The 24,690-nt window shown below is 38.1% G+C and overlaps 1 protein-coding gene across 1 annotated transcript; it reads right to left on the bottom strand.

Annotated features, from left to right (window-relative positions):
* Positions 1-5,510: 5,510 nt before the first annotated feature.
* On the bottom strand, positions 5,511-22,971 carry LOC103849545 (serine/threonine-protein kinase TOR). The gene is made up of 56 exons (XM_018656068.2): positions 22,807-22,971; positions 22,322-22,657; positions 22,175-22,249; positions 21,928-22,100; positions 21,454-21,552; positions 21,082-21,241; positions 20,865-21,008; positions 20,594-20,763; positions 20,311-20,515; positions 20,050-20,238; positions 19,680-19,832; positions 18,923-19,044; positions 18,734-18,833; positions 18,558-18,653; positions 18,173-18,303; positions 17,415-17,517; positions 17,152-17,334; positions 16,982-17,074; positions 16,847-16,882; positions 16,651-16,749; positions 16,470-16,568; positions 16,212-16,374; positions 15,835-15,959; positions 15,677-15,729; positions 15,125-15,248; positions 14,809-14,979; positions 14,112-14,264; positions 13,890-14,042; positions 13,446-13,517; positions 13,211-13,345; positions 13,073-13,134; positions 12,865-12,962; positions 12,239-12,348; positions 11,995-12,168; positions 11,821-11,886; positions 11,393-11,461; positions 11,138-11,248; positions 10,695-10,835; positions 10,479-10,607; positions 10,196-10,361; positions 9,898-10,106; positions 9,189-9,395; positions 8,896-9,009; positions 8,577-8,780; positions 8,161-8,241; positions 7,981-8,055; positions 7,833-7,899; positions 7,580-7,740; positions 7,322-7,495; positions 7,106-7,234; positions 6,932-7,015; positions 6,769-6,830; positions 6,612-6,684; positions 6,196-6,519; positions 5,851-6,104; positions 5,511-5,753 (listed from the first exon to the last, which is right to left on the bottom strand). The coding sequence occupies exons 1-56, from the start codon at positions 22,969-22,971 to the stop codon at positions 5,735-5,737; spliced, it is 7,443 nt and encodes a 2,480-aa protein (XP_018511584.2). The 3' UTR covers positions 5,511-5,734.
* Positions 22,972-24,690: the final 1,719 nt, after the last annotated feature.

The following is a 24,690-nucleotide window of genomic DNA, read 5'->3' as shown; positions in this document are numbered from 1 at the left end:
AGGGGTGCAGAAAAACCCTGTCTCTGATCTCATCCAGGAGTTGGAGGAGTTTGTACCGTATGCTCCTTTGGGAAATGGAGTGGAAGTTAACAACATGCTCAACTCTATTGTCCTGGGTGCTGGAATGGTGGAAGTTGGCCAGTCAGGGAAAACTCCTGTGGCTGAGTCGCGGTTACTCGAAGGTGGTGATGGTATTGTGGTTGAACTTGGGAAGTCTTTGGTTTCTCAAGTATCAGGCGGTGGAAAGGTAGACAGTGGTGCTATTACGGTGTCTCCATCGCGGTTCCATGTTCTCGCAGATATTGCTGAGGAGGGCGAATCTGATAACGAGGTGCAAACTGACACAGAGGAAGGGGAGATTGTTGCTGATACCACTGGTCAAAGTATAGCTGATCACTCTCAACGGCAACGTAAGAACTCTACGGTGCAGTTGCGGGCGTCTCATAATGCTGCCAGCACGGTGAAAACGAGTAAGAAGAAGATTGTCCGCACAAGGGACCTGAAGTTTGCGCAGGTTCATGCCTCATCAAAGAAAGCTTCCGTTAGGAAGTTATGACGTCTTTTTTCGCATGGAACATGCGCGGCTTCAATATGTCGCGCAAGCATGATGCAGTAAGGAAATGGATACAGCTAGAAAAGCCCTCTTTCGGATGCCTTATTGAAACGAGAGTCCAACAGGATAAACATGCGGATTGTATGACTGCTGCTTTGCCTGGATGGAGCTCTATTACAAACTACGATCACCACAGATTAGGTCGGATCTGGTTTTGCTGGTCTAGTAGGGCTGTGGTCACTAGACTACACGCAAGTGCACAAGTCATAACATGTGCAATACAAATCCCAGAGACAAGAGAGCAATTTATCTGTTCTGCCATCTATGCGTCTACTTGTATGGTGGAGAGAAGGAGGTTATGGGAAGAGATTAAGGGAACTCAAGCTGCTTATTCTCATCTTGCTTTGCCTTGGATCCTAATTGGTGATTTTAATGAAACGCTTGCTTCTGGGGAGCATTCTCGGTCATTGGACTATCTAACGGATCAGCGAGGTATGAGGGAGTTTCAAGAAGTATGTGGAGATTGTGAGCTTACGGATTTAGCTTACGTGGGAGCTCTCTTTACATGGTGGAACAAGAGAGAAGGCAATCCGATAGGGAAAAAACTAGACAGAGCTTTAATCAACGGAGCTTGGTTACGCTTCTTCCCTCAGTCTTATGCTAGCTTTGATGCAGGAGGAGTCTCTGACCATGCTAGATGTTTGATACGTACGTCTGCCTCCATTGACAGCACGAGGAAGCCTTTTAAATTTTTTAATTATCTCACGGATCATGAGGACTTTCTGCCTACAGTTAAAAATATTTGGGACTCCTCCCCTGTGTTATATCACTCACGCTGCTCTCTGACTATGTTTCACCGGAAACTGAAGCTTCTGAAGAACGACCTCAGAGCCCTGAATAGAAATCACTATGGTGACCTCCCCGCCCGAACAAAGCAGGCGTATGAGCAGCTATGCCACTGTCAGAATCAGGTTCTCTTAGACCCCAACCCTCAGACCTTAGCTGCTGAAGCAGAAGCTTCGAAGCGATGGAACTTGCTGGCTAGTATTGAGGAGAAGTTTTTTAGACAGAAGTCATGTCTGCGTTGGCTTCATGCTGGGGATCAGAACACTTCAGTCTTTCACCGTGCTGCTCAATCTCGTGCATCTAGAAATGCCATTCGGTCCTTGACCACCACGTCGGGAGAGATTCTAACTGCTCCTGGGGATATCCGGAGAGAAGCTGTCTCTCATTTCCAGCGTTTTTTACAGACTCATCAGGAGGGTGAGGAGATCTCTGTGGAATCTCTACAGAATTTGCTTACTTACCGCTGTCCTCTCCCCCAATCTTCTCACTTGGTTGCTCCCGTAAGTGGAGAAGAGATCAAATCTGCTCTGGACGCGCTGCCAAATGATAAAGTCTCTGGCCCTGATGGTTACACTAAGGAGTTTTATGTAGCTGCTTGGCCGGTTCTTGGGAAAGATTTTGTCACTGCCGTGCAGTCTTTCTTCTTATTTGGATTCCTTCCCTCTGGAATCAATGCAACCATTCTCTCACTGATTCCGAAGACTGAAGCTGCTCTGACTATGAAGGATTACCGTCCCATAGCCTGTTGTAACCTCCTATATAAGGTTATCTCGAAGATTCTTGCTCGCCGCCTTAGGGAGATACTTCCTGATGCTATAGAACCAAACCAAAGCGCTTTCATCAAGGGTCGTCTTCTACTGGAGAACGTGTTATTAGCATCTGAACTGGTTAATGGCTATCATAAGACTACCTCCTCCCCTAGATGCGCTATCAAGTTCGATATTGCGAAGGCTTTTGATACAGTTAAGTGGACGTTCATTGTTTCAGTCCTTAAGGCCATGAATCTGCCAGATCAGTTCATTATGTGGATCAAAGCTTGCATCTCAACTGCGTCTTTCTCGGTAGCTGTTAACGGTAGTCTGGAGGGGTTTTTCACTAGTGCTCGGGGAATCCGTCAAGGCTGCTCCTTGTCGCCGTATTTATACGTCATCCTCAATAATGTTCTTTCCAAGATGTTGAATCAAGCAGCTGAGGAAGGGAAGTTTGGGTATCATCCGCATTGCCTTGGGGTTAAGCTCACTCATCTGAGCTTTGCTGATGACATACTCGTCTTCTCAGATGGGAAAACTAGCTCTTTAGATGGAGTTATGGAGGTCATGAATCAGTTTGCAAATGTCTCTGGTCTTTATATTAATGCTTCCAAGTCTACTATCTTTATCTCTGGTGATGCATCTGGAGCTCTCAGTGTTGCTGCAACAGGAAAAGGTATTAGCACAGGGACTTTGCCTATTCGCTATCTGGGTTTTCCCTTGACTACTAAGACACTTACTAAGCATGACTACGAGCCTCTGATTGACAAAGTTCGGAGTAGGATGCTCACTTGGTCAAACAAAAGTCTCTCCTTTGCAGGCAGGCTTCAGCTGATCAAGTCTATCATTACAAGCATTGTCAACTTCTGGAGTTCCGCATTTATCCTTCCTGCTGCTTGTCTGAATGAGATTGAAAGTTTGTGTAGTGCTTTTCTTTGGTCTGGCTCACCACACCAATCACATAAGGCAAAAGTTGCTTGGGCAGAGCTTTGCTATCCGAAAGATGAAGGTGGTTTGGGTCTGCGGAGACTTAGAGATTCTCAAGTGGTGTTCTCCCTTCAATTGATCTGGCGGCTGTTTACTCTAGCAGGATCGCTGTGGGTGTCTTGGGTACAGCATTATCTACTCCGAGACAGCTCTTTTTGGGATGTGAAAGATAACCAAAAGGGTTCTTGGATTTGGCGTAAACTCCTAAAGCTTAGAGACACTGCATATCCTTTTCTGAAGGTGGCTGTTCAGAATGGAAATGATGCTTTCTTCTGGTTTGACAATTGGCTTGATCAGGGGAAGCTCATAGATATTACTGGCGACGCCGGTCCAATGCACTTAGGTGTTCCACGCAATGCTCGAGTTGGAGAGGTCGTTACTAATGGAGGCTGGAATATTAGGGAGCGCCGTGGGAGACTATTTCCTTCCCTCTGCCATCGGATAAAAGAAGCGCCAGTTCCTTGCTCAGACAATGGTAAGGATATCGTGGTTTGGAGGCAGTCTGATGATCAGTTCAAGGGTATGTTTTCCACTTCAGAAACTTGGCAGCAGATCAGAGATAAGCGTGAGATTGTACCTTGGTGTAAGGTTGTGTGGTTTACGCAAGGGATTCCTCGTTACAGTTTCATGACTTGGTTGGCTGTTAAAAATAGGTTGTCCACCGGAAATCGAATGCGTACATGGGGAATCACTCAACCTTGTACTCTGTGTGGAGAACCCGATGAGACTAGGGATCATTTATTTTTTGCGTGCCCCTACAGTTACACGGTCTGGGATAATGTGGCAGGACGTTTACTTGGTCGAAGGATGAATCCAGACTGGTCTGCAACTCTGTTGTCTATTCAGCGAACTCGTACTCCTGCTCTTGACTCGGTGCTGGTCAGACTGGTATTTCAACTGACCATTTATAGTATATGGAGGGAACGGAATGGGCGACGACACCAGAAGCCGTGGTCTACGACATCGCAGATGACGCGTCTTATTGATAAGACAATGCGCAATCGCATTAGCTCTCTTAAGTATCGCCGGGGGCACAAGTTGGAAGGCCTTCTTTGCAGATGGTTTGAAGTGTCACCTTGACTCTAAGTTTATTTTTGCAATTATGATACTTTAGACCTCTTATTCTTTATTAGGCCAATTCTTTTGTAAATTTCCCTCTGATCAATAAATATGAAATTTCATCAAAAAAAAAAAAGACAAAGTATTTATTGTTTTATAAAGAACTACATTTTGTTTTCAGAAAAGAAATATGCCAAAATAGAGATTTGTTTAGGGCTTATTTGTGTACTAACCATTAAAAGAAGGGAAATTGGTTTTCTAGAGAGAAGGAAGAAAGAGATATGAAGAGGAAGTTGGAGAGAGAGAGCGTGTTTTTGGTTATTTAACAAATTTGAATTTTTTTTGTAGTTATAGAGGCAAATTTCCCTTTTTTCTAATTACTACTGTTATGAATTTTATGGAAATCTCCTTTCAAAGTTTTTTTCGTGAAAAATGCATTCCCTAGACTATATTTGCGAAGTGATTTTGCCACATGTCTTTTCTACAATCAATTTCACAAAACAAATATGACATAGCTACTGAAATTGATGACATGTCTTATAGCTTAATATGACATAGAAAATTGCATTTAATGTTATTATATTTTTGGTAAACTTTTTATAATATGGTAATAATTCATATATTACATTTAATGTCAATTTATTTTTTTGGAAATTTTTTTAGAATATGAGAATAACTCATAAATCATTATTAAAATAAATATATTCAAATATGGCATTATAAATTTCGAAATATAATTTAATTATATATTTTTAAATCATGCAATTTTATTACTAAATTTTTCAAAAATGTATACAATTAAAAAAAAAAAACTTAATCATAAAATCATTATTTTCTTATATATCTACAAATTTTGTAAATATTGTCTAATTTTAATTTTTGATAATTATGCAACTTTTACAAATTTATTTAATATATTTAATTAAAATAAATAGATAAAAAATTTATCTAAGATTATAATTTCAAATATATACATGCATATTCTTAAATATAATTTTATGTTTAATTAAATAAAATTTATATTAAAATATTGATACGAAAAAGAAAAATTTACAATATTAATAAAATTTTATTTTAAAATATAATTTATATTTATCTGTTAAAAAATATTTAAAGCATATGGTGCAGAAAGATACCTAGTAAATCGATAAATTCATAAAATAACTTGGGAGGTAACTGGTGAGCAATGATTATTCCAAATGCAAAAAGGAAGAAAAAATGTAGGAGAATGTAGCATGCTCATCTATTCAACCACGCTACTACACTTAATAAAATTATATAAGACATGACTAGGGACCTAGCACATCTTTTTTTTCACTTCAAAATACTTTGATTGAAACATGCGAAAGATACAAAGACGACGTTGATATCCCCGAAGCTAAGCCGGCCAACATAAACAAAAACGAAACTCCAAATCGACTTCACACATTATTTACATACAAAAAATACCATAGTTTATCATCGAATTAAATTTAAAAAAATGCAACTTAGTTGAAATTTTACAACGCCTATTTACAATAAACAGAACATATGATCCTTCTCACCAGAAAGGGCACCACCTGCAAACAAAAACAAGAAAATTTGTTCACATTTTTGCATCGATCCATTGGAAATGCCAGTGAAAATAGATAAGCACAACAGTGGAGAAGAACATACCCAACATAATTTTGACATAGATTTTCATGGGAAGTGGCTTGATCAATTAGCTTTTGAACCTGAACTTTCACAGACAAACCATGTTCGACTTCATGAGAATCTCCTCCGAGCAAGTTATTGTGATCAGCAATGGGATTGCTTGGAACCGCAGACGTAGAGAAATCACGGCCTGTAAGCTTATGACTCATACGAGCCATGACAACTACTGCACGCTCGTTCAATACCTCATTTGCATCTCCAAGCATATTCACAGCCTGAAACACAATCCAATACTCAAATCAAATCAACAATAGAAATAATATTTGATGAAAACATGATAGCAAGATAAAGATTTTAAAAAGAAACCTGAAGAATTTCCTTCTCTCGAGTACTCCTTTGAGGCTGAGGAAGGTCTACATCAGCAGGATCTTCATCTACTTCCTCAGGTTCAACATTAGCAGGACCGTTGGGATTGTTGTTACCGAGTAGGGCTAGTTGAGGGACTTCATTGAAATTAAAAAGACGCCAATTGATTAAAGGATCATGCACAAACGCCTCCATCATTGCCATTACACTGTCTTTGTTGGTTCTGAGAACTTGCATAACATTTTCGCATGTCGACCGGAAGTTTCCTTCGATGCCACTTACTTCCATTGCTTTGACAAGCATTCTTGTCAGACGGAACGGAACCTAACAAAATGTTGTTTAGCCAATAAAGCTCTCTCTTCATATCATTGTCGCAAACAACTATATTATTACGAGGAAAAGATTATAGATAATACCTTTTCAGGAAACTTCTCTCTATTCATAGACGCCTCAAAACAATCTCCGAAATCAATATGCAAGATTTTCCCACTGAAAAATTGAAACCATTGATAAAGAAATAGAACCATAGTTGGATCTTTTAAGTAATGTAAACAATTTGTTAATTTTATGTACCTGTATCTATCTAGCATAAGGTTACTTGGGTGTCGATCACCTAACCCAAGAATATAACCAACCTGACACAAAAAGTAATGCGAGAGAAGTTCATTTAAACATGAGTAAAACTCTACTTTGAGGCTAGACAAGTGGTGAGCAAATGATGAAAGCAACCACATACCATACTCATAACGGCTAAACTTCTAGTATAGTTGGTTCTTCTCTCCAGCCATACCTCTGACGAGCGACTTTTTAACCAGAGAACCTACCAAGAAGGAGAAACAAAGCAATTTAGTATTCCAGATTAGTTACTTTAGCCAAGAGAAAACTACTAGAAGTTAAAGAGATTGAGTACCCTGGACAGATCATTTCCCTCTGTGTTTTCAAGAGCGTACTCAAATACTTCAATCTTTGCTATGAGCGGTAGATTGTCGTAGTTTGGAGCAAAACTCAACATATGTTTGTGTTCTTGATTAAGAATGATCTGGAAATAAGGAAAGGCATGTGTAAGAATCAACAGAAACTGCAGACAGCTTCACGAGTGAAAACCTTCATGAATAAAAAGACAAACCTTTCGTGCATCTCTGTATTCTCGAATAAGATGGTGAAGGGTATCGCAGTTGGGAACCCATCCAATGAGTCCACTATTGGGAGATAATGGTATTACAGAATACCGTTGGATGGACAAATCTTTTTCTGCTGTTTTTCTGGAATTCTCGAGCAAAGTGTTCACCAAACCAAAAAGCTGGAACACAATAGAGCAAAGTGTTATCTTGTAGTTAACACAATAACTGAACAACTGTTTTTTTTTTTTTTTTTTGAAAATCACCTGCATAACACGCTCATCTTGCCTTAAATCTTCATGTCCCTTTAACAAAAATGCATAGTCCTCACCGTCATTTCCGTGAATAGTCAATTTCCGTGGTCGTTGTTTAGATGTTATGACAAGAAGTTGACGAGAAAACGATGCTATCGTCACAACGGGGGCATCTATTTAAATAAAACCAAAGCAGTGATCTAAGCACCGAATCCTAGGTTAAAACCGTAAATCAGCTCAGACAAACTGTAGTTCAAAATGTTACCCGCACGGTATGTTCCAGGAACAGCTAGCTCCAAGTCACGACACAGCAGCAATTCAGGAGATACAGACTATCCAACATGTAACGTGATAGTTAGATTATAAAGTAAAAAAGAGAAGAGAGAACAATAAGAAATAGAGAATCTAATTACTTCCAAATCCAATGTTGTGAGACTGGCAAGCTGTTTGTCAATCCGTTTGAATACGTGATAGTAAAGATCCCAAGCCTAATGAAGATGAACAATTGAAAAGAAAAACATGTCAATTTATGCCCCTTTCCTGAGATAAAGAGCAAGAAGACATCTGAAATTTTGCTTTAAAACTTTCGTCACCTGTGTAAGTTCAGCATCTTTTCCAGTTCTCTTGTAATTGATACAACATTCATATGCCTCTAGTAGTTCGTGACGGTATGCCTGCATCAACAATACACTAGCTTCAGTTGCTGATACGAAAATCATCATCCAGTTTGACATATAGCCTTTTACTGAAATATATGAAAACAAATACTCCACACCGTAATCCTCAAATTCTCTCATGGTCAGCTAGTTGATTTAAATTCTTAAAACTTCAAATGACCACAGGTTACATGGCAAAAGCAAAACTAGATGCTGCAATGCTGTGCAGTTCTGTGCTAGAGAAAAGTAAAATCAAGGATACCGTGGAGACACACACAGCTAATGGCATGTACGTGTAAGAAAAATACTATGTTATACCAAATTTGGAAAACCAGGAATGAAAATGGACATACCTCTATAAATGCTCTCTCTTGTATGGTCACATTGTCCTTTCTTGCACCTTCTTCAAGCATCTCATGTAATGGCTCAAGTACTTTCAGCATTCCTTCAATGTTATGTTCTCCAAAATACAAGCGACTAGCTTCTTCTAGTGCTTCATGCCACATTTCATGCCAGAGTATAGCAACCCTGATAAGTTCATGTGATACAAGTTGTGCCTGTTTTTTTTTTTTTGTTGTGGGGGTAAAGGAAAGGGGTCACCAATTAGCTCAGTTGAAAGAAAATGCTTTCAAAGTTATAGACAAAGCTAAGCACAATAAGACGACTACTAGCCTGATCCACAAGGGCGCCACTGTGCTGGCGAACTTGATCAACCACCTCTTGAGCTGCAGCTCTCCGCAGATTGCTTATTGATTTACATGCAACGAGAAGGGGATACATAAGAGCCTGAAAACATTCAAGGAGAAATTATGAGTTCTGTGTTAGTATGACACTTCGTTAATAATAAAGAGATCAAACGTCTGCAATATCAAATTCAAAATGGTAGAGCAAAACTTATTCATATCTTCTTAAATTCGTAAGATAGATGAAGATTGTAAAGTTCAGATTAATGGAAAACTACAAACCTGTGGGTGGTTTTCTCCTATGCGGATGAGAAGAGACTGTATCAATTCCCTGACAGCACGGTTATTTGAATGTATCCTAGCAATTATTTGAGGCAACACAACAAGCCATGTGTCAATGCTGACATGACTGAATCCTCTCTTCAATGCTGTTTGGACATCAGCCGTAGCTCCATGGTTGAACCATAACGTGAGAAGACGCAGTATATCCTAAGGAAATGAGACAGAAGGGAAAACTAATTCAACAAAAGCAACTTAGAACTTGAGGCAAACAAATGAAATAATTAAAAATGTCTCCTGATGCAGACATTTTTAGGACATAAGTCAATAATTTCACTGTTGGCTAACGACGTTTTGCCCTTAAAATGTTTGTTAAAGTAGATTCAACACCAGAGTAAACGTCAGTCTGAAGCAAACAAAGCTTCGATCAAACTCCCTAAGAGCAATCACCTTTTTGCTACTTATTAGCATATTAGAGATTTCAAAGGGTAGGTTCATACAGAAACCATTAATATTTATCAGAAAAAAAGAAGAAAGACATTTCTTTTTTATATGCAAACAAAAGACAGAAAATAAGGAAAGACTAGTGTTGCAAAAAAACTCCTAACTCAACAAATATCAGAGATGGAACCTAATCTATGTGGCATAAAAAGGTGAAGAAAAGACATTTGGTACGTGAAACATGGAATCAATGAAAGCATGCACACTTAACCTGTAAACTATCATCAACTCCTTTCGCATTCGCTGCACATGCTATAGAATGGAAGTATCCAGTGACTGCAGCAGCAACAAACTGAGAAGCAATTTGACCTTTTGATATGTAATGAGACATCACTGCCGTATTGAATAACGCCCATGTGTGCCATGCCTTAGCCCATTTAGGAGCATAGATGGTAGATTTGCTAAAGGCATCAAGAATTTCTGAAAAAAGAGTATTAGATTGTCACCAGAATGTTATGGTCAGACCTAGTTTGACTACACTTACACTGTTAAAAGTAACTAATATTCACCTTGAATAGACCCATCATTCAATCCGGGAGAAAGTGCCCACTGCCATGTTCCCAATTTGAGATTTACACGTGCAAGAAGTGGAACATTTGCTCCCTTGCTAGATACCATACTAGCCATCATGTCAGACTGAGAATGTGGCACACTTGAGAGTTCTCTCGTCAGAATCTAAAAACATTCAATTCACATTGAGAAGAAACATGGCCATTTAAATAAGAAAATGGGAAAATGTGAGAAAGAGAATCAATCCAGACAATGCAAGTAGCTAATACGAATATGACATACTTGCAGCTTGGCAAACGCCTCTTTGCGCTTGCGTTCCTCTCCAAGTGACCATTGGTATTTTAAATATCCAAGCATCACTTGTGGAGGTCCGTGATATTGCATGTCTTCTGGTGATACTTCTGGATCAAACTACAAAATTAGGATGTCATACGTTAGACAAAACAGAATCAAGCTGCACTCACAGAAATATTTTATCAAAAGGCAAAAGGTCAATACCGGCAAGAGCTTGAGTAGAGTAGACTTTGCCTGACTGATCCTCCCACTTTTTCGACAAAGCGAGGCAAACTTGAGCCAAGTTTCAACATCTTCTGTAGGAGGTAGCACAAGTGCCCGAACAGCCAAAAGTGATTGCCACACCTGAGCAGAGGATACGAAGTATTAAAAATAAGACTGTCATATGGAACAACTGAGATCACTTCAAAAAAATGTCAATGAAATTCCTTGTTGCTTATTATTTAGGTGTACGATACAGTCGCTACTTTCTTTATAAATCAAAAGATAAAAAAATAAGTAAAGCAAACCTTGATTTATTAAGAAAAACCTCAATCTGTTAATTTACTAAAGTCACGATACAGCAAATATCTCATGCTTACAATACCATATGACTTGTCATTCATTTCAGTAGCTCAACTAACATGTAAACACAAGAAATATTGTACCTCTACATTACGCTTAGATCCCTGAATCCGCTGAGTCCACATACTACGAATTAGGGCTCTCCGTTCTTCAGCAATATTATTTCCCACAGGCAGCGTATAATATTCAATTACCTATTATCGATAGAACAGGAAGAAATACAAAGAAATAAGAAAGATTCATCATGTATTTGTTAATACTTTCTCCTGTTTTCCCTCCAACTCAGGGGGTTAGCGAGGCTCGCAAGGACAATTGATTTTGAATGAATGAGATCTGACCTCTTCTAGTTCTGACAGCTGCTGGACTCGAACCATATTGCTGTAAGCACGCTCGTAACTCTCCAAAACCTGCAGAAGCGCAAATATAGACAAAATGGACAAAGACAGTTACAAGTTTTCAGTCCACGAGAGAAATACTCAAGAGAAACTAAGAAGGCAACCATTGTGATTTCATGATGCTTTTACTGACAGGAACTAAACAATAACATGCACAAAATGTTGTTTAACAGAGCTCAACAGTGCAACTAAGATGTCGAGAATGTATCTTCCTACTTCCAACAGTCTCTGACGTACTCAAATAGTTTAATGGACATAATGCAAAAGGCTGAGACTCTAGTTACAAATATCCTTGCTGCTTTACTTCTGATCCCTTAATCACATCAAATGACTAACCGAAATTATATATGCTACCAGATATGAAAACCTACCAGCGCTGCAAGTTCTGTCGCAAGACATTTTCTAGCTCTTTCAACATATTCCCGCGCCTCATCATACTAGAGACAAACAACAAAGGAACACATACACATAAATAAGTGCGTCCGCAATTATTTTAAGAAAGCCTGCTATGAGGCAAAAGCAAAAAAGCATAGATTCAAGTGTACCTTCGCCCTCCGAACTAACAAAACAGCCCTGAAGAATGTGCCATTGCTGCTTCCATCGCCACTTGAAGCAGGGCTTGCTAAACCCCTAAGCTTTGTTTCATCGCCATCATCTAACCGAGACACATATTCCGCCATTTGATCCCACTCTCCCATATTCCACGCAGCATTGGCAGCCTAGTATAGTTGCAAAAAGACATCCATTTAATTAATGTAACCGAAATTAGCATAAGCATTAATTACCAACCATTGGTGCCATTTCCAGACGTGCAGATGGCTCAGCTGGACTCCAGTACTCCTTGCAGAGATTATTTAGCTCTTCCCATCGTGCAAGTGCAGCGAGACATCTCATTTTTCCTACAGCATGGTCAAAAAGCTACAGATTCAGGACATTTCATTTAGGGAAAGAAGAAGCACCACAAAAAATGTAGCTTTTGGGAAAAATCCCCAAAATTAATAGAGAGAGAGCGGCCATAAGATTATGAATCTAAGGGGGATGGATTCTAGGAGGTGTAAGCCACTCGAGATACTGTTAAATCTCAGAAAATCATAGAGGACAAATTCAGCCTTCATATGAATAGTAATAACAACGAAAAATATATATCCAGATAATGAATAAAAAGCCATATGGATTCCATGTCTAGAACTAATGCACATAAAACAGATGCATGGACTTTTTTGTTCTGCCAACTAGAGTCTCAGAGCGAGAATATTATGAATTTAAGACCTATAATTCTTTATGCGATACTAGCTGCTCAGACGCTGGCGATACATATCGACCCCCCAAAAAACTCACAATACCTTAGATTCCACTTCCACGAGAAACTATATGGAAATGGGAACACGGATCTTCCCAAAATAAGACTTGGTTACCTAATGTGGCTTCTAATACAAGATGGGGATTAGATGTTTGAGATGCTTTCAAAGTGTACGCCTTGAGTGCATCGTCCCATCGCTGCAGCTTCTCGTACCTAGAAACAAACACTGTTACTAGTAACAAACAAATTCTGTCTGCGCGCCTATCAGGCTATCACACACAACCGGAAATAAATGAAATTAACAATGAGAAAAGTCATGTTACCATGATTCTTTTAATTGCACATCAAGATGTTGTTGAGCATAGGTCAGTATGCCGACAGCAGCCTATGACAACAAATCCCAAACAATCGATAATGACACATAGCAGAGATGAGGAAGTCGTAGAAGTAAGATAATGTACCTCATGCTGGTGTAATTGATTATTTATGTGTATAAGTGCCTCAACAATAGCAACTGGGTTGGCATCCATCCTCCTGGACCGTGGACCCTCAAATTCCATCTCTTTATAGTGCAAAGCTTTGGCAAAAACACGGCACTGCAAAGTTGAAAATCGCACCATTACCAAGAAAAATAAGATGAATGCTTGATTCAAAAAGGACAGAAGTGCCACATCTTAAGAAATACATGACGCAGACCTTTTCAGCAAGAGCCCCCAGGAGACGAATATCAATGGGAAGAGGCTTTTCATCATGTTCCATAAACTCTGCCTAAAAAGAGTACTGAGGAAATCAAGCTCATGTGACAGGACAAAGCAACAGGATCACACAGAGGAGGTTTATTTTGACAGTGTTAATATTGGATAAAACATAATATATTCGTCATGTTTCCAATAACGTTTACATATTGTTTAGTTGATGGCTTTAGCAACGAAAAACGTGTTTCCAGTAGAAAGAATACAGGTGCAATCACTAAGGAAATGGTGACCTAAGCAGATTTTTGTTTCCAAACTAGCAAGACGTAGCTAACTCATTACTGAACAGTATCTATTTGCCTATGCTTAAAACACTAGCATTCGATGAGCATAACCATAGTTAAAGGAAAGCATACTTAATTTTTTTATAGCTTAACAAAGAACGTACCAAATTAAGTAGTGTCGCCAAAATCTCAGGAGGGATATTTGGAGATGAAAAAGCCATCTCCAAGCTCCTAACTAACTGCGTTTGGCTAGCTTCATTCAGCTGTGCCCAGCAACTGACAAAGCCAGCGGCAAACAATTCTCTCCCGACAAAAGGCTGAAATGTACAGTCGTTAAAATGCATACCCTTATGAGAGATAAAAAGAAAAGAGTATAGATGAAGCACCTGCAACTGAGCAAGTTTTGCACAAGTTCTCAATGCTGGAGAGGGAGACTCTTTAAGTAATTCAATACTAAAATGTCTCATCCATTCTTCCCAGTCTTCCTTGGTACTGCGTTGAGAAGCTTCTCCAGCTGTCCGTAGTCTACCATCATTAACCTGTTCAACAGATCATCAAAAGCCATAAGTAACAATTTCGTTCTTTCAAAACAAAGAAAGCCTAGAGAAACTTTGAAACTTTACAAGAGGATAATGTAAGATTGAACACATATAGTGTTTTATTAGTCTACATAAGCTGAAGGAATGTGTAGGTTGAGAAGAGCAAAAGAGGGGCATATTTTACAAAGTTATTGAAGCAAATGGCTCAGGTTGGCTCTCGAGTACCAAGACTGAACTTCAATGTATGTACGTTGTTATACACAGATAAGCTGCCTAGCATAGGCACCCAATAAGAAAAACGAAAAGAAACAAGCTGGTTAAAAGACCAGCCTTCTCACTAAGCAAATTCTACATAAGGCAATCATTCCCATGGGTTCTTTCCTTTGTAATATTCTTATCAAATTACTATTCCATCAACTAGAAAACTACCGACTAGAAAGTTGTACAATGTTACACTTGCATAATGAGCTCAACAATGAAACTTGATAACAAAATTTTAACAAATCGAGGATATGTTCATTTAATATGACACAACAAAGAGTACCTGATGGTTTTTGTCGTTTCCTTCTTCAAAAGGATCGATCTCATTCTCAATTACAGGATCCCTGATAACCTCGACTGGCAGTCGCCTACTTAACTGTTGAGTGGCTGTTGTAGCTACAATCAATGGTTCACGTCTCCGGGATCGAGCATAAATTTCCTCAAACTCTTTATGCTGTAAGAAAATTGTACAGTTAAATTTTACAGACAAAAGTATATATAAAAGAAAAAATGTGTATGTTGCATGCAAGCTATAATACAAAATACGCGACAGACATATTTCTAGTGCTATTATATGTAGAAGATAGTAAGAAGAGCACCCGCAAGCGATGCTTCAACAAAAGCTTGTGAATTGATTCAATGAATATGGTGAAGTCCTCTCCAAGAGCATGAGCCAAACAGCATAGTGCATCGACAGCCTCTTTCCGCAACTCATCATTCTTCCTGGATAACAACAAAGAGCCAAAGACCCGCATCAAAAAATTTAAACGAGAAGGTAAAACTATGAGTAAGAAAAGAGAAATATGAAACGTCAATCCCACCAAAAAGTATTCCATGATATAAGCAATTTTATACTTACATTTGAAGACAAATGATAGATAATGATAATAAGTAAACAATGACAAACAACAGACAATTATAATAATTAAACTATGTTCTGATCATGCCTTGCCAACTCTAGGATGGTATGAATGAACCCAGTCATTATAAAGAGAAACTCAAATAGTGATATGATGCATTGAAGAAAGACCTTACGAAAAAGTAAACATTGCAATGTTTTCTAATTAAGACAATCAGCATACCAAGAAAGGTACAGATGTTGTCATAAAGATATATCACAATTGTTGGACTTTTAAGAAGACGAAACTCACCCATCTAATACTAGCTTCAAGTGATGCACAAGAGCGGAGATGTGACCAGTAACCTGAAGATATACCAATAATTAGAACAGGTATTAGAAGAAGCTTAACATGGAGTGGATCCGCAACATACAGAAATATAGTAATAAATAAATAAAAAATATACCAACCTGAACACACGGGATAACTCTTGTCAAAGTTTTGATGGCATCGCGTCTTATAGCTACAGGAGCATCTACTTTAAACAATCGGATAAGGGCAGGAAGGAGTAAATGCATGTGCTCATCAAGTGTACCTGCAAATATGGAATCTAAGGGTCAGCCAACGGAGTGAATTCTGGCTAATAATTTCACTATTCAAAGATCCTATATATACAAAAAAAGAGTTTGGATATCTCTCACTGATTACCAAAAAAGAAGATATCATACCGTGGAACCTAGTTACGTTTCGGTTAGAAAATTAAATACGTTTATACAACACTACAATTCGTGTGCCCTAGTAGTACAAAAAGAGTATGAGGATGTCAAAACAAGAAAAGTTTACTGACCGCCAAACACTTCGAGTGTGTGGAGAATATCAGGAACATAGATATAATCATTACACCGCTCCGCATCACCTAATACTTGGATGAAACATGGAAGGATGACTGGAAGATAAGTTCTGAATTCATCATTAAGTGCCAAACAAAGATGTTCCAGTAGATGCAGAACCTGGTGGTCAGCAAGAGAGACGAAGTACTCTCCATAAGATATATGCTCGGAAAGCAATAAGAAACATATCTCGGTCTAGGCTACATACAACTTACCGGAAGACCACGAGAGGGGCGTACGGGACCTGGCAAGGTGAAGGATGACCATAGTTCAGAGACTAGTGAGAGCAACTCTGGCAGATACTTTCGTATGTGCTGTAGACAGATAACGTAAGCTAGGAGTTTACACAAGTCAGTCGCACTTTGGCCATAACTACAAATGTTAATATGGATATACCTGGCGCACGATGGAAACAAGAGTCCCAAGACCCCATGTAATGAAGTCCTTTAAGTTTTCATCAGAAGTGCGGACAGTGTGAAAAAGCTCAGGTAAAACCTTAGAAAATTAGCAAAACTTCAGAGGATACATATATTATGGCAGTGACTGAAATAGTAGTGACTGAGAAGCTGCTGGAGATATAATCTTTATATACCTTTGGCAAATAAGGCACGCATCCCAATCCCATTGACTAACCTCGCAAGAAAAAAGATGGGATAGAATTGTAACGTGTTCTTATCAATCCCCTCACAAGTTCAGCCGTAAGAACTGTCAAAATTGTTCTAGTTACCTTAAAAATGATCATCAGAGATCTAACAACCCTTTTGTGGTAACTAAGAAGTGATGGATCTCTAAGAATTCGCATAAGCGAGTTGATAGCAACCTATAACAACGAGGTAGGTGATATGAGCACGACTTAGACCAAAATTTGCAAAATGTTCACACGGGTTTAGAGCTAACCGTAGAGTAATAATCCTCAGATGTAGCAAATGATGGCCGGAGTTCCACAGGTAACTCATCAATCGATGGAATAGGTTGACCTGAATCACCAGTACCCCGAGGAACTTCACCATGTGATCCTGATAAACTTTGCTGGTTACGTTTATGCACATGAGGATCCAAAGCGCCCATAATTCCAAGAACCTGTAGATATAACCAATGATTTTCACATAAACTATGTTCTAGAATACTCTAGCTTAGAATTTTATTTCTCTAGAAACTACCTTGAGCACTTCTCGTCTGGTAGACCACACTAAGTCACCCTTAAGCAATTTCAAGAGTAAGCCAAGCAACAACGGGTATTCCTTGTATGGAGTCACAACATACCTACGTTAACAATGAAATGACATGCAGGGAGGACTTTAATTTTCTGGAACTCCCTTGATATTGTATTAGGTATGTGCACAATATATAGCAATTAGCACATGACAAACACTCCCCAAGCTATTCAATGCAACGTGCGAGTTGTTCACCCCACTATCTATAAGTATGTCTACAACCTCGTCAATGTCAACAATACAGTTGATTAAATCTAAGCAGCATAATACACTAGGTCGTGGCAAATCAATCAATTTTGTATGCAGAGAGAATAAGAAGACATTACAAGTTCCAACACAAAAATTGGCAATTGAAGAACTGGCTACGAATAACAATCTTTCATTTCATCTAGAATTTCCTCACTTCTAGTAGGTCACAGGAAAAACATAAAACCAATCCTCATTCCTGACATTGATATACATCAACTGCCTAAAGATAGCTCAGGCTTTTAGCTAGTACTAGTAGAAGAACTACAAGCCTGTATTCATGTCAAATATTCACTTGCAAGCCAGTATGTCCATCCAATCGAACCAAGCTTTCACCAATCAAGATAGTAGCGTTTTATTATTTTGCAGAAAAATCAGCATGTTCATAATCTAGTAAGATTAACAAAAAAAAAACATAGTTTAAGTTATTAAAAGAAGGTAAAAGTATTATCTCCTACCCTGTACTTTGAACGACTTGACCAAGGGTGGAAACAGCCACCTCACGTTTTGCTACAGCAGCTCCATCCATTAAAGCTTCAACAATCAAAGGCATTAGCTCCGGAATATATTGTCTCATTGCCAAGCCACCCTGAACACGGTGAAAAAAAAAACAGGGGAGGGATTTCTTAGCCAGACCAAAAAACAACAATTACAAATAAAATAAATTTGCCACCGCTCTGTCCACTTAAAGACAATAAAGGACAACATCTTAGATACAGGCTAGGCCATTATAATTTTGAAATATGCTTTGCCAGCACAGCTGGGACGAGTCAAAATCAGATTGCAAATTCTACGTTTACTACAGTTATAAATTTGTTCAACAATACAAAACTAAAAACTTACCACTCTTGCAAGATCCCCAACAGTTACGAGAACTCCAGTGACAATATTATTGTTAGCATTCACTCCAGTTCCTTCACTAAGTCTTGCAACAAGTGCCTAGAAAATAAAAGAATCACAACCCCGTGAATTACCTAATAATCATATTACGTGAGGAATTAATAGAATTCAAATAAAACCTTTTGCACAGGAGCTACATATGGAAGAATGAGCCGTTCACAATTTCGAACTAAACAACCGAGGAGCTTCGCACTCTCTTCTCTGCACTTGTTATCCGCACTGCTGACGTCACAGTGGGAAGTTAATCCAACAGATACTGATAATAGGAAACAAATCTTCATATAAGAACTAAAGAAATTTGCAGTTACCTCTGCTCAAGATAGGTTAACAGTTGTATAAGATGGCGACGAAGTGCTGGAAGAACGTATGCTGGGTTTTTTTCGGATAACCTCCCAGCAACTGAGATGGCATATTCTCGTACATCAAGGTCCTGTTGAACAAAGATATTCAAATATATGAATTGAAACGTAACATGAACGGACAATTTGTAAGGCGGAGTGAAACATAAGCAAAGCATCTTTATCAAGTTAAGATGGGTTTCACACTAAAGCATTTCGTGCATCAATCAGAGCAAGTTATGCATTCCATCACACTTAATTAATTACGACTGATCTGTGACAGAATAGAAGATAATCAGTCGACCAAAAGTCAGCTAAGCCTTGGTATTCAAAGTTTTGTTATAAGGGAGTAATAAGGAAACTAAATTAGGTAACTACTTCACGAACCCACCAAAGCTGATGTCAAAAAGCAATACAATTGCAAGTTTTCTGTAATTCACAGGTATGTCCACGTAATATATCAATCTGAGATAGGTGGATGTCTAATTGGAGTATGGTAATGATGGAGTTCGAAACGGTATATAATAATATCATAAACGGAAACGAACATATAAAGTAATAAGGAAACAGAAGTATCATCACTTTCTAAAACATATCATGGCGTCAAAAATCTAATTTGGAGCTGCTTGAAATTGACACCCAAGAGATGCAAATATAAGATATTTAACAAAACAGAATTGTCTTATGTCATATCCCTACTTTAATCAAACAACTAACAAATCCATACCTCATCATTTAATGAAGCAAAAATGGCAGTCAAACTATCAGCCTGTGCTAGATAATCATCGAAACATTGGTTGCCATACAAAGCAACGAATATAGACTTGCGAACATTTACATCAGCATCTGCAACAGCTGTCCTGAGAAGCTTTTCCACAATCTACAAAACCCAAACATCATTTCTCAGGAAGGCAAGCAGAAAAATTGAAACAGCGAATGATATTACAGTTATAAATGCCATCAGGAAGCAGATGGGATACTGGAGGCCAAACTTGAAAAACGTTACAAAGACGCCTTTTGTAATGAGAAAAAGTGATGACTTGGAGACGAGCAATAATAAATAAAAATGTACAGGGCTTTTGGTATGTATATATAACCTCTTCCACAAGGCGCATTCGTCTTCCTCCAGCTCGAGTTGACCTGCTTGAGCCAAACTGCGTGATCCCCGATAAGGAATCTGCAATTAGTCTACAACAGCACAAAGCAGCATCTTTTCTTGTGGTTGCATCCCCATCATCCAAATAAATAACAACCGACTCCCTAGCGAATTCAAGAAGATCATGCCCCTGCCAGAAAGCAGAAGTTCAGTAACATAAATAACATATTTTTTGGAAATATCATCAGCAAGGAGCATTGACCTTGAAATTGAAACGAGCCAGAGTCTGCAGGGCTAGTTGAACTTGGGCTGAACTACTAAGATCAGTAGACTGTGGTGCCATGCTAACTGTACTACTTCGAACCAGGGTAACAGGAGGCTTGGTTTGAGAATAATGAGATCTTGAAAGAACCAATGAAATGCAATCTAGAAGCCGATCTTGTACCGTCGGCAGCAATGAAGGAATGCTGAGACCCAATAGAATTGTCAAGCATCAAATACACATCAATGCAAGTAGTAACAAACTTCTATCGTGCAACTATTACCTAATGGTTATCTGATCAAGAGCGTCAACAAGCGTAGAAGAGAGACCAGAAGAAAACATAGCATCTAGAAGATCTCGAACATAATTTTCCACCGTGGATCCCATTGCCTTCGCGATGTTACCAACACAAGCCACAGCTTCAAGCAAAGGTCTACCTTTACGTGGAGCAATCTACATAGGATAATCAAAGGAAACCTCTTTCAAGTTCAGCTAAAAAAAATTACTAACACACAAAAGTAGATAATATGTTCAAGGAAATCAATTTAACCCACCGCCTCCCGCAGATGAGACATAATAGTCGGCAAATAGTGGATAAGCTCACCATCCAAAGCACCAGCCATTTCCCCAAGGGCGATGAATCCACTAGCACGTTCAGCCGGTATTTTTAACACAGTAAGAATATGATTCATACATATCTGCAAGAAAGTAACTCAGATAATCACGTTTTACGGATATACTTTCGCTTCAAAGAATCTATCAGTCACTTACCGTTAAATAGTTTGTAACAAAGCGGTCACGGAGGAAATGAGCAATTCGAGGCAGCAACGAGGTGATGCTAAGGCGAACAAGGCGATCACGATGTTCAAGGTATCTAAGGACAATGTCAGCAACTTCTCGGTACCTAGACATCATGAACTCACCAGTATTCCTGTAAATGAACTCTAGCATTAAGTCATTAACAGAGTGGAAGAAGATGCATGAAATATATATATTTTATTTAACAGTGGAAACTAAAATACAAAGACAACGAAAACAGAGGCATCACTGGAAACAAAAAGTTCTTCTGAGGGCCTGTTATAAATCTGGGCGTCTGGCTATTGTAAAGGATGCTTTAAGAATACAAATTCACTGGTTATTTACCTCAATAGCTCCCCCACAGCAAGTAAGGAACCATGAATACTATGGACCGGAGCATTTCTGCCCAACCCATCCTGTGTAGCTTCAAACATTCGATAGTACCTGCAAAAGCCAGATGGAGAGAAGATGAGTTAACTTGACTTTATATCATAACTAACAAGGAAAACCCTATTGCTAAATTAGGGACATTGTATGGGCAAAATATCTAAATCCAGCAGAAAATCTGGTAAGCCAATATTTATTTTGAAAAAGCTTAAAAACTGTGTACAACATTAACGCAAGAGAGAGACAGGTTCGCTATATTTCCAATGGAGACTACATCGATCATGCCATATATGCTCAAGAAGTATCACCATTGGGAGAATATATGGTAAAAAGCCAATATAAGTTGCATTTACACAATAAAAAAAATGCGAAGTATAGCACTATCGCGTATTTTAGGACACTAAATCATAGTTAGAGGAAAGGGATACGAACCATTGTACACGCCATCGAGTCTCCCTTTTCTCGATAACGCGAAGGCAAGCACGTAAAGCTTCAACAGCTCGCTCCCGTACTTGCAACTGGGGATCCCTTAATGCAACCCAGATCGCATCCACAAATTGAGGGACGTGAACATTAAAGACAGTGGATGCATTTTCTGCCATCTCCTGCGACGTTGCAAGAACATAGCCATATTAATTGTGAGTAACCAAAAGAGAAAAGAGAGTCGATGTCAGGATACCTTCAAAATTAGAACAGCGGCGAAACGACGATATTCCACCCTGTCTCCGTGAAGCCAATCAAAAGCAGTTTTCATCTGGGAAAAGAAAGAAGAAGATCAATCAATACACTTTGTGGACCAATGAGAAGAAAGAAACAAAGGTCGTACCTGAAACTCGACTTCATCAGAAGTCATGACTCCACCAGCTCGAGCAAGGTGGCCCAAAACTCTACTAGCAAGCACCAAGATTTCAGGGTCACGCTTGGACAACACAGTCCTCATAAAACCCGCAAAGCGAGAAACATTTGTAGCATTCTCACCAAAACCAATCTCTGTCAACTCATCGATGGCTCTAAGGCCACCCATGTTTTCAGCCTCATTCGAGCTCTCAATTAAAGTAGCAATCCTGTCATATAACTGTTCCATGAACCTAGAGGAAGCTTCACCGCTAAGATCACGAACTGCTTCCTCCACATGTTTCCTAAAAGCTAAAGAAGCTCCTTCCTGATACAACAAGTCGAAAAGCATCAAAAATTTGCTAAAATCAGATACATACTCTAGAAAACCAACTATACATTCAACTCAGAGAGTTTTTTCTGGGTTTCTACTAATTTCAATAATCCAAAGGAACGAAGAATCTTTGCGTTCGTTACCTTAGGATTACCATGGCTGCAAAGGTCAGTGATGACACGGTTCAAAGTGTCGAAGCTTCCGCCGCCAGAAGATGTAGCTGAAGGCCCACAAAAGCGGTGAGATTGCGACGGAGAAGCCAGGGGTGAAGGCCGTCCAGCCGAAAACGATTGCGACGAGGAAGACATGGACCAAGATCCACTCAGAAATCTCGCAAAAACCCTAAATCTGACTCCTTTAGATTTCAATCACACTGGGAACACAGAGACAGAGAGAGACTGTACAGAAGAAGAGAGAGAGAGAGGTATCTTCAACACATCGTGCGTAACAGAGAGAGAGAGAAGAAGATCGCAGGAAACTATAGGATTCTCTTTTTTTTTTTTGGTTTGCCTTGGGGGTTCTTTTTTGACACTTTCTTTTTCCCCTATTGTTATACCTTGTATTGTTTCCATAAACTTACACTTAAATTAATAACTAGATTTTAACTACCTGATTTATTACCTTCTAAAAACATTTGTCCAAGATTATTGCGGATAATTTTTCATTTTACAAATGTATAACTTTGATATTATTATCATTACGAATGGAACCTCCGCAAGATAAATTAATAACTAAAGTTTAACCACACGATTTATTAAGTTCTAAAAACATTTGTTCAAAATTATTGCTGATTACTTTTCATTTTACAAATGTGTAACTTTGATATTAGTATCACTAGGAATGGAACCTCTGCGGAGATATCTATATTAACAATTAAATATAAAAATGTTTAGAAGAAAAAGATAATAATATAAAGAATTGAAAACTTAAAAATATTTCTATAGTTTGTGTAGTTAAAATTAAAATACAATTTTTAAAATAGTTTTAAGTTATTTAAAATAATTATAAATAAAATATATAAAATTATGATAAAAACATGCAATCTCTTAAATCTATTTTGGTTTAATATTATCAATAGAGTATGAATATATAAATATATATATATATATATATAGAAAGCGAAAAGTGTTTGAGAAAGTTATATAACTCTTCAAAACATTATCTTGTAATGTAGAATTGCTCAAACAGTCTAATACAAAAAAAAAAATTGATTTAAAGATGTAATTCTAAAATATAAATTTTAAGAATTTCAAATAAAAAAATTATAATTAAGTTTGCAACATACCAAAAAAATCTCTAATAACAGTTGTGTCAGTATGAGTCTGTATTGTTGATGACAAAAAAAAAAATAGTTGTGTTTTTATTTTCTTTTATCTTTTCAATTTTAAAATTCACATGTTGCTAATGTTTTATTTAGTCTCCTTTTTATCTATTTATTTATTTGTTTCGATGTTTCTTGTTGTTGCATTTTTCATTGCTCACAACTACTATATATATAGATACCAAAGATTGCAATGATTAACCACTAAATATTGCAATGGAAGTAAAGTTACAATGGTTGATCACCAAATATTGCAAAGGTTGAACACCAAAACTTACAATGGTTAAATATAAAAGATTGCAATGGTATATTTAAACAGTTACAAATGGTCATCCAAATAATTGAAATGTTTCATTTAAATGCTTGCGACAGTTCATTTGAATCTCCAACAAAACATTATATATATGAAAATAAATATATAATTTAAAAAACAAAAAAAATTATAAGTGCAAGGTACAATAAATAGTTGAGGAAAAATGAACAGCATTCATGGTAGAACTAGTGTGTATATATTCCTAGAGTTGGAGGAAATTGCTGAACTTATATATTCAGAAGTGGAGATTGGAGAAGATCGAATATTTTAAAGCTATAACAGGGATCCTAAGCAATGTCTACAAATGTATCTTTTGATCTTTTCATTATAAATTTACTCATAAACGTGTAATATAATTATTAGATAAATATGATACACATGTATCATTTCAAT

Source organism: Brassica rapa, chromosome A05 (genome assembly GCF_000309985.2).
Source record: "Brassica rapa cultivar Chiifu-401-42 chromosome A05, CAAS_Brap_v3.01, whole genome shotgun sequence".
Classification (NCBI taxonomy): Eukaryota; Viridiplantae; Streptophyta; class Magnoliopsida; order Brassicales; family Brassicaceae; genus Brassica; species Brassica rapa.
This window is presented reverse-complemented; position numbering and strand designations above follow the sequence as displayed.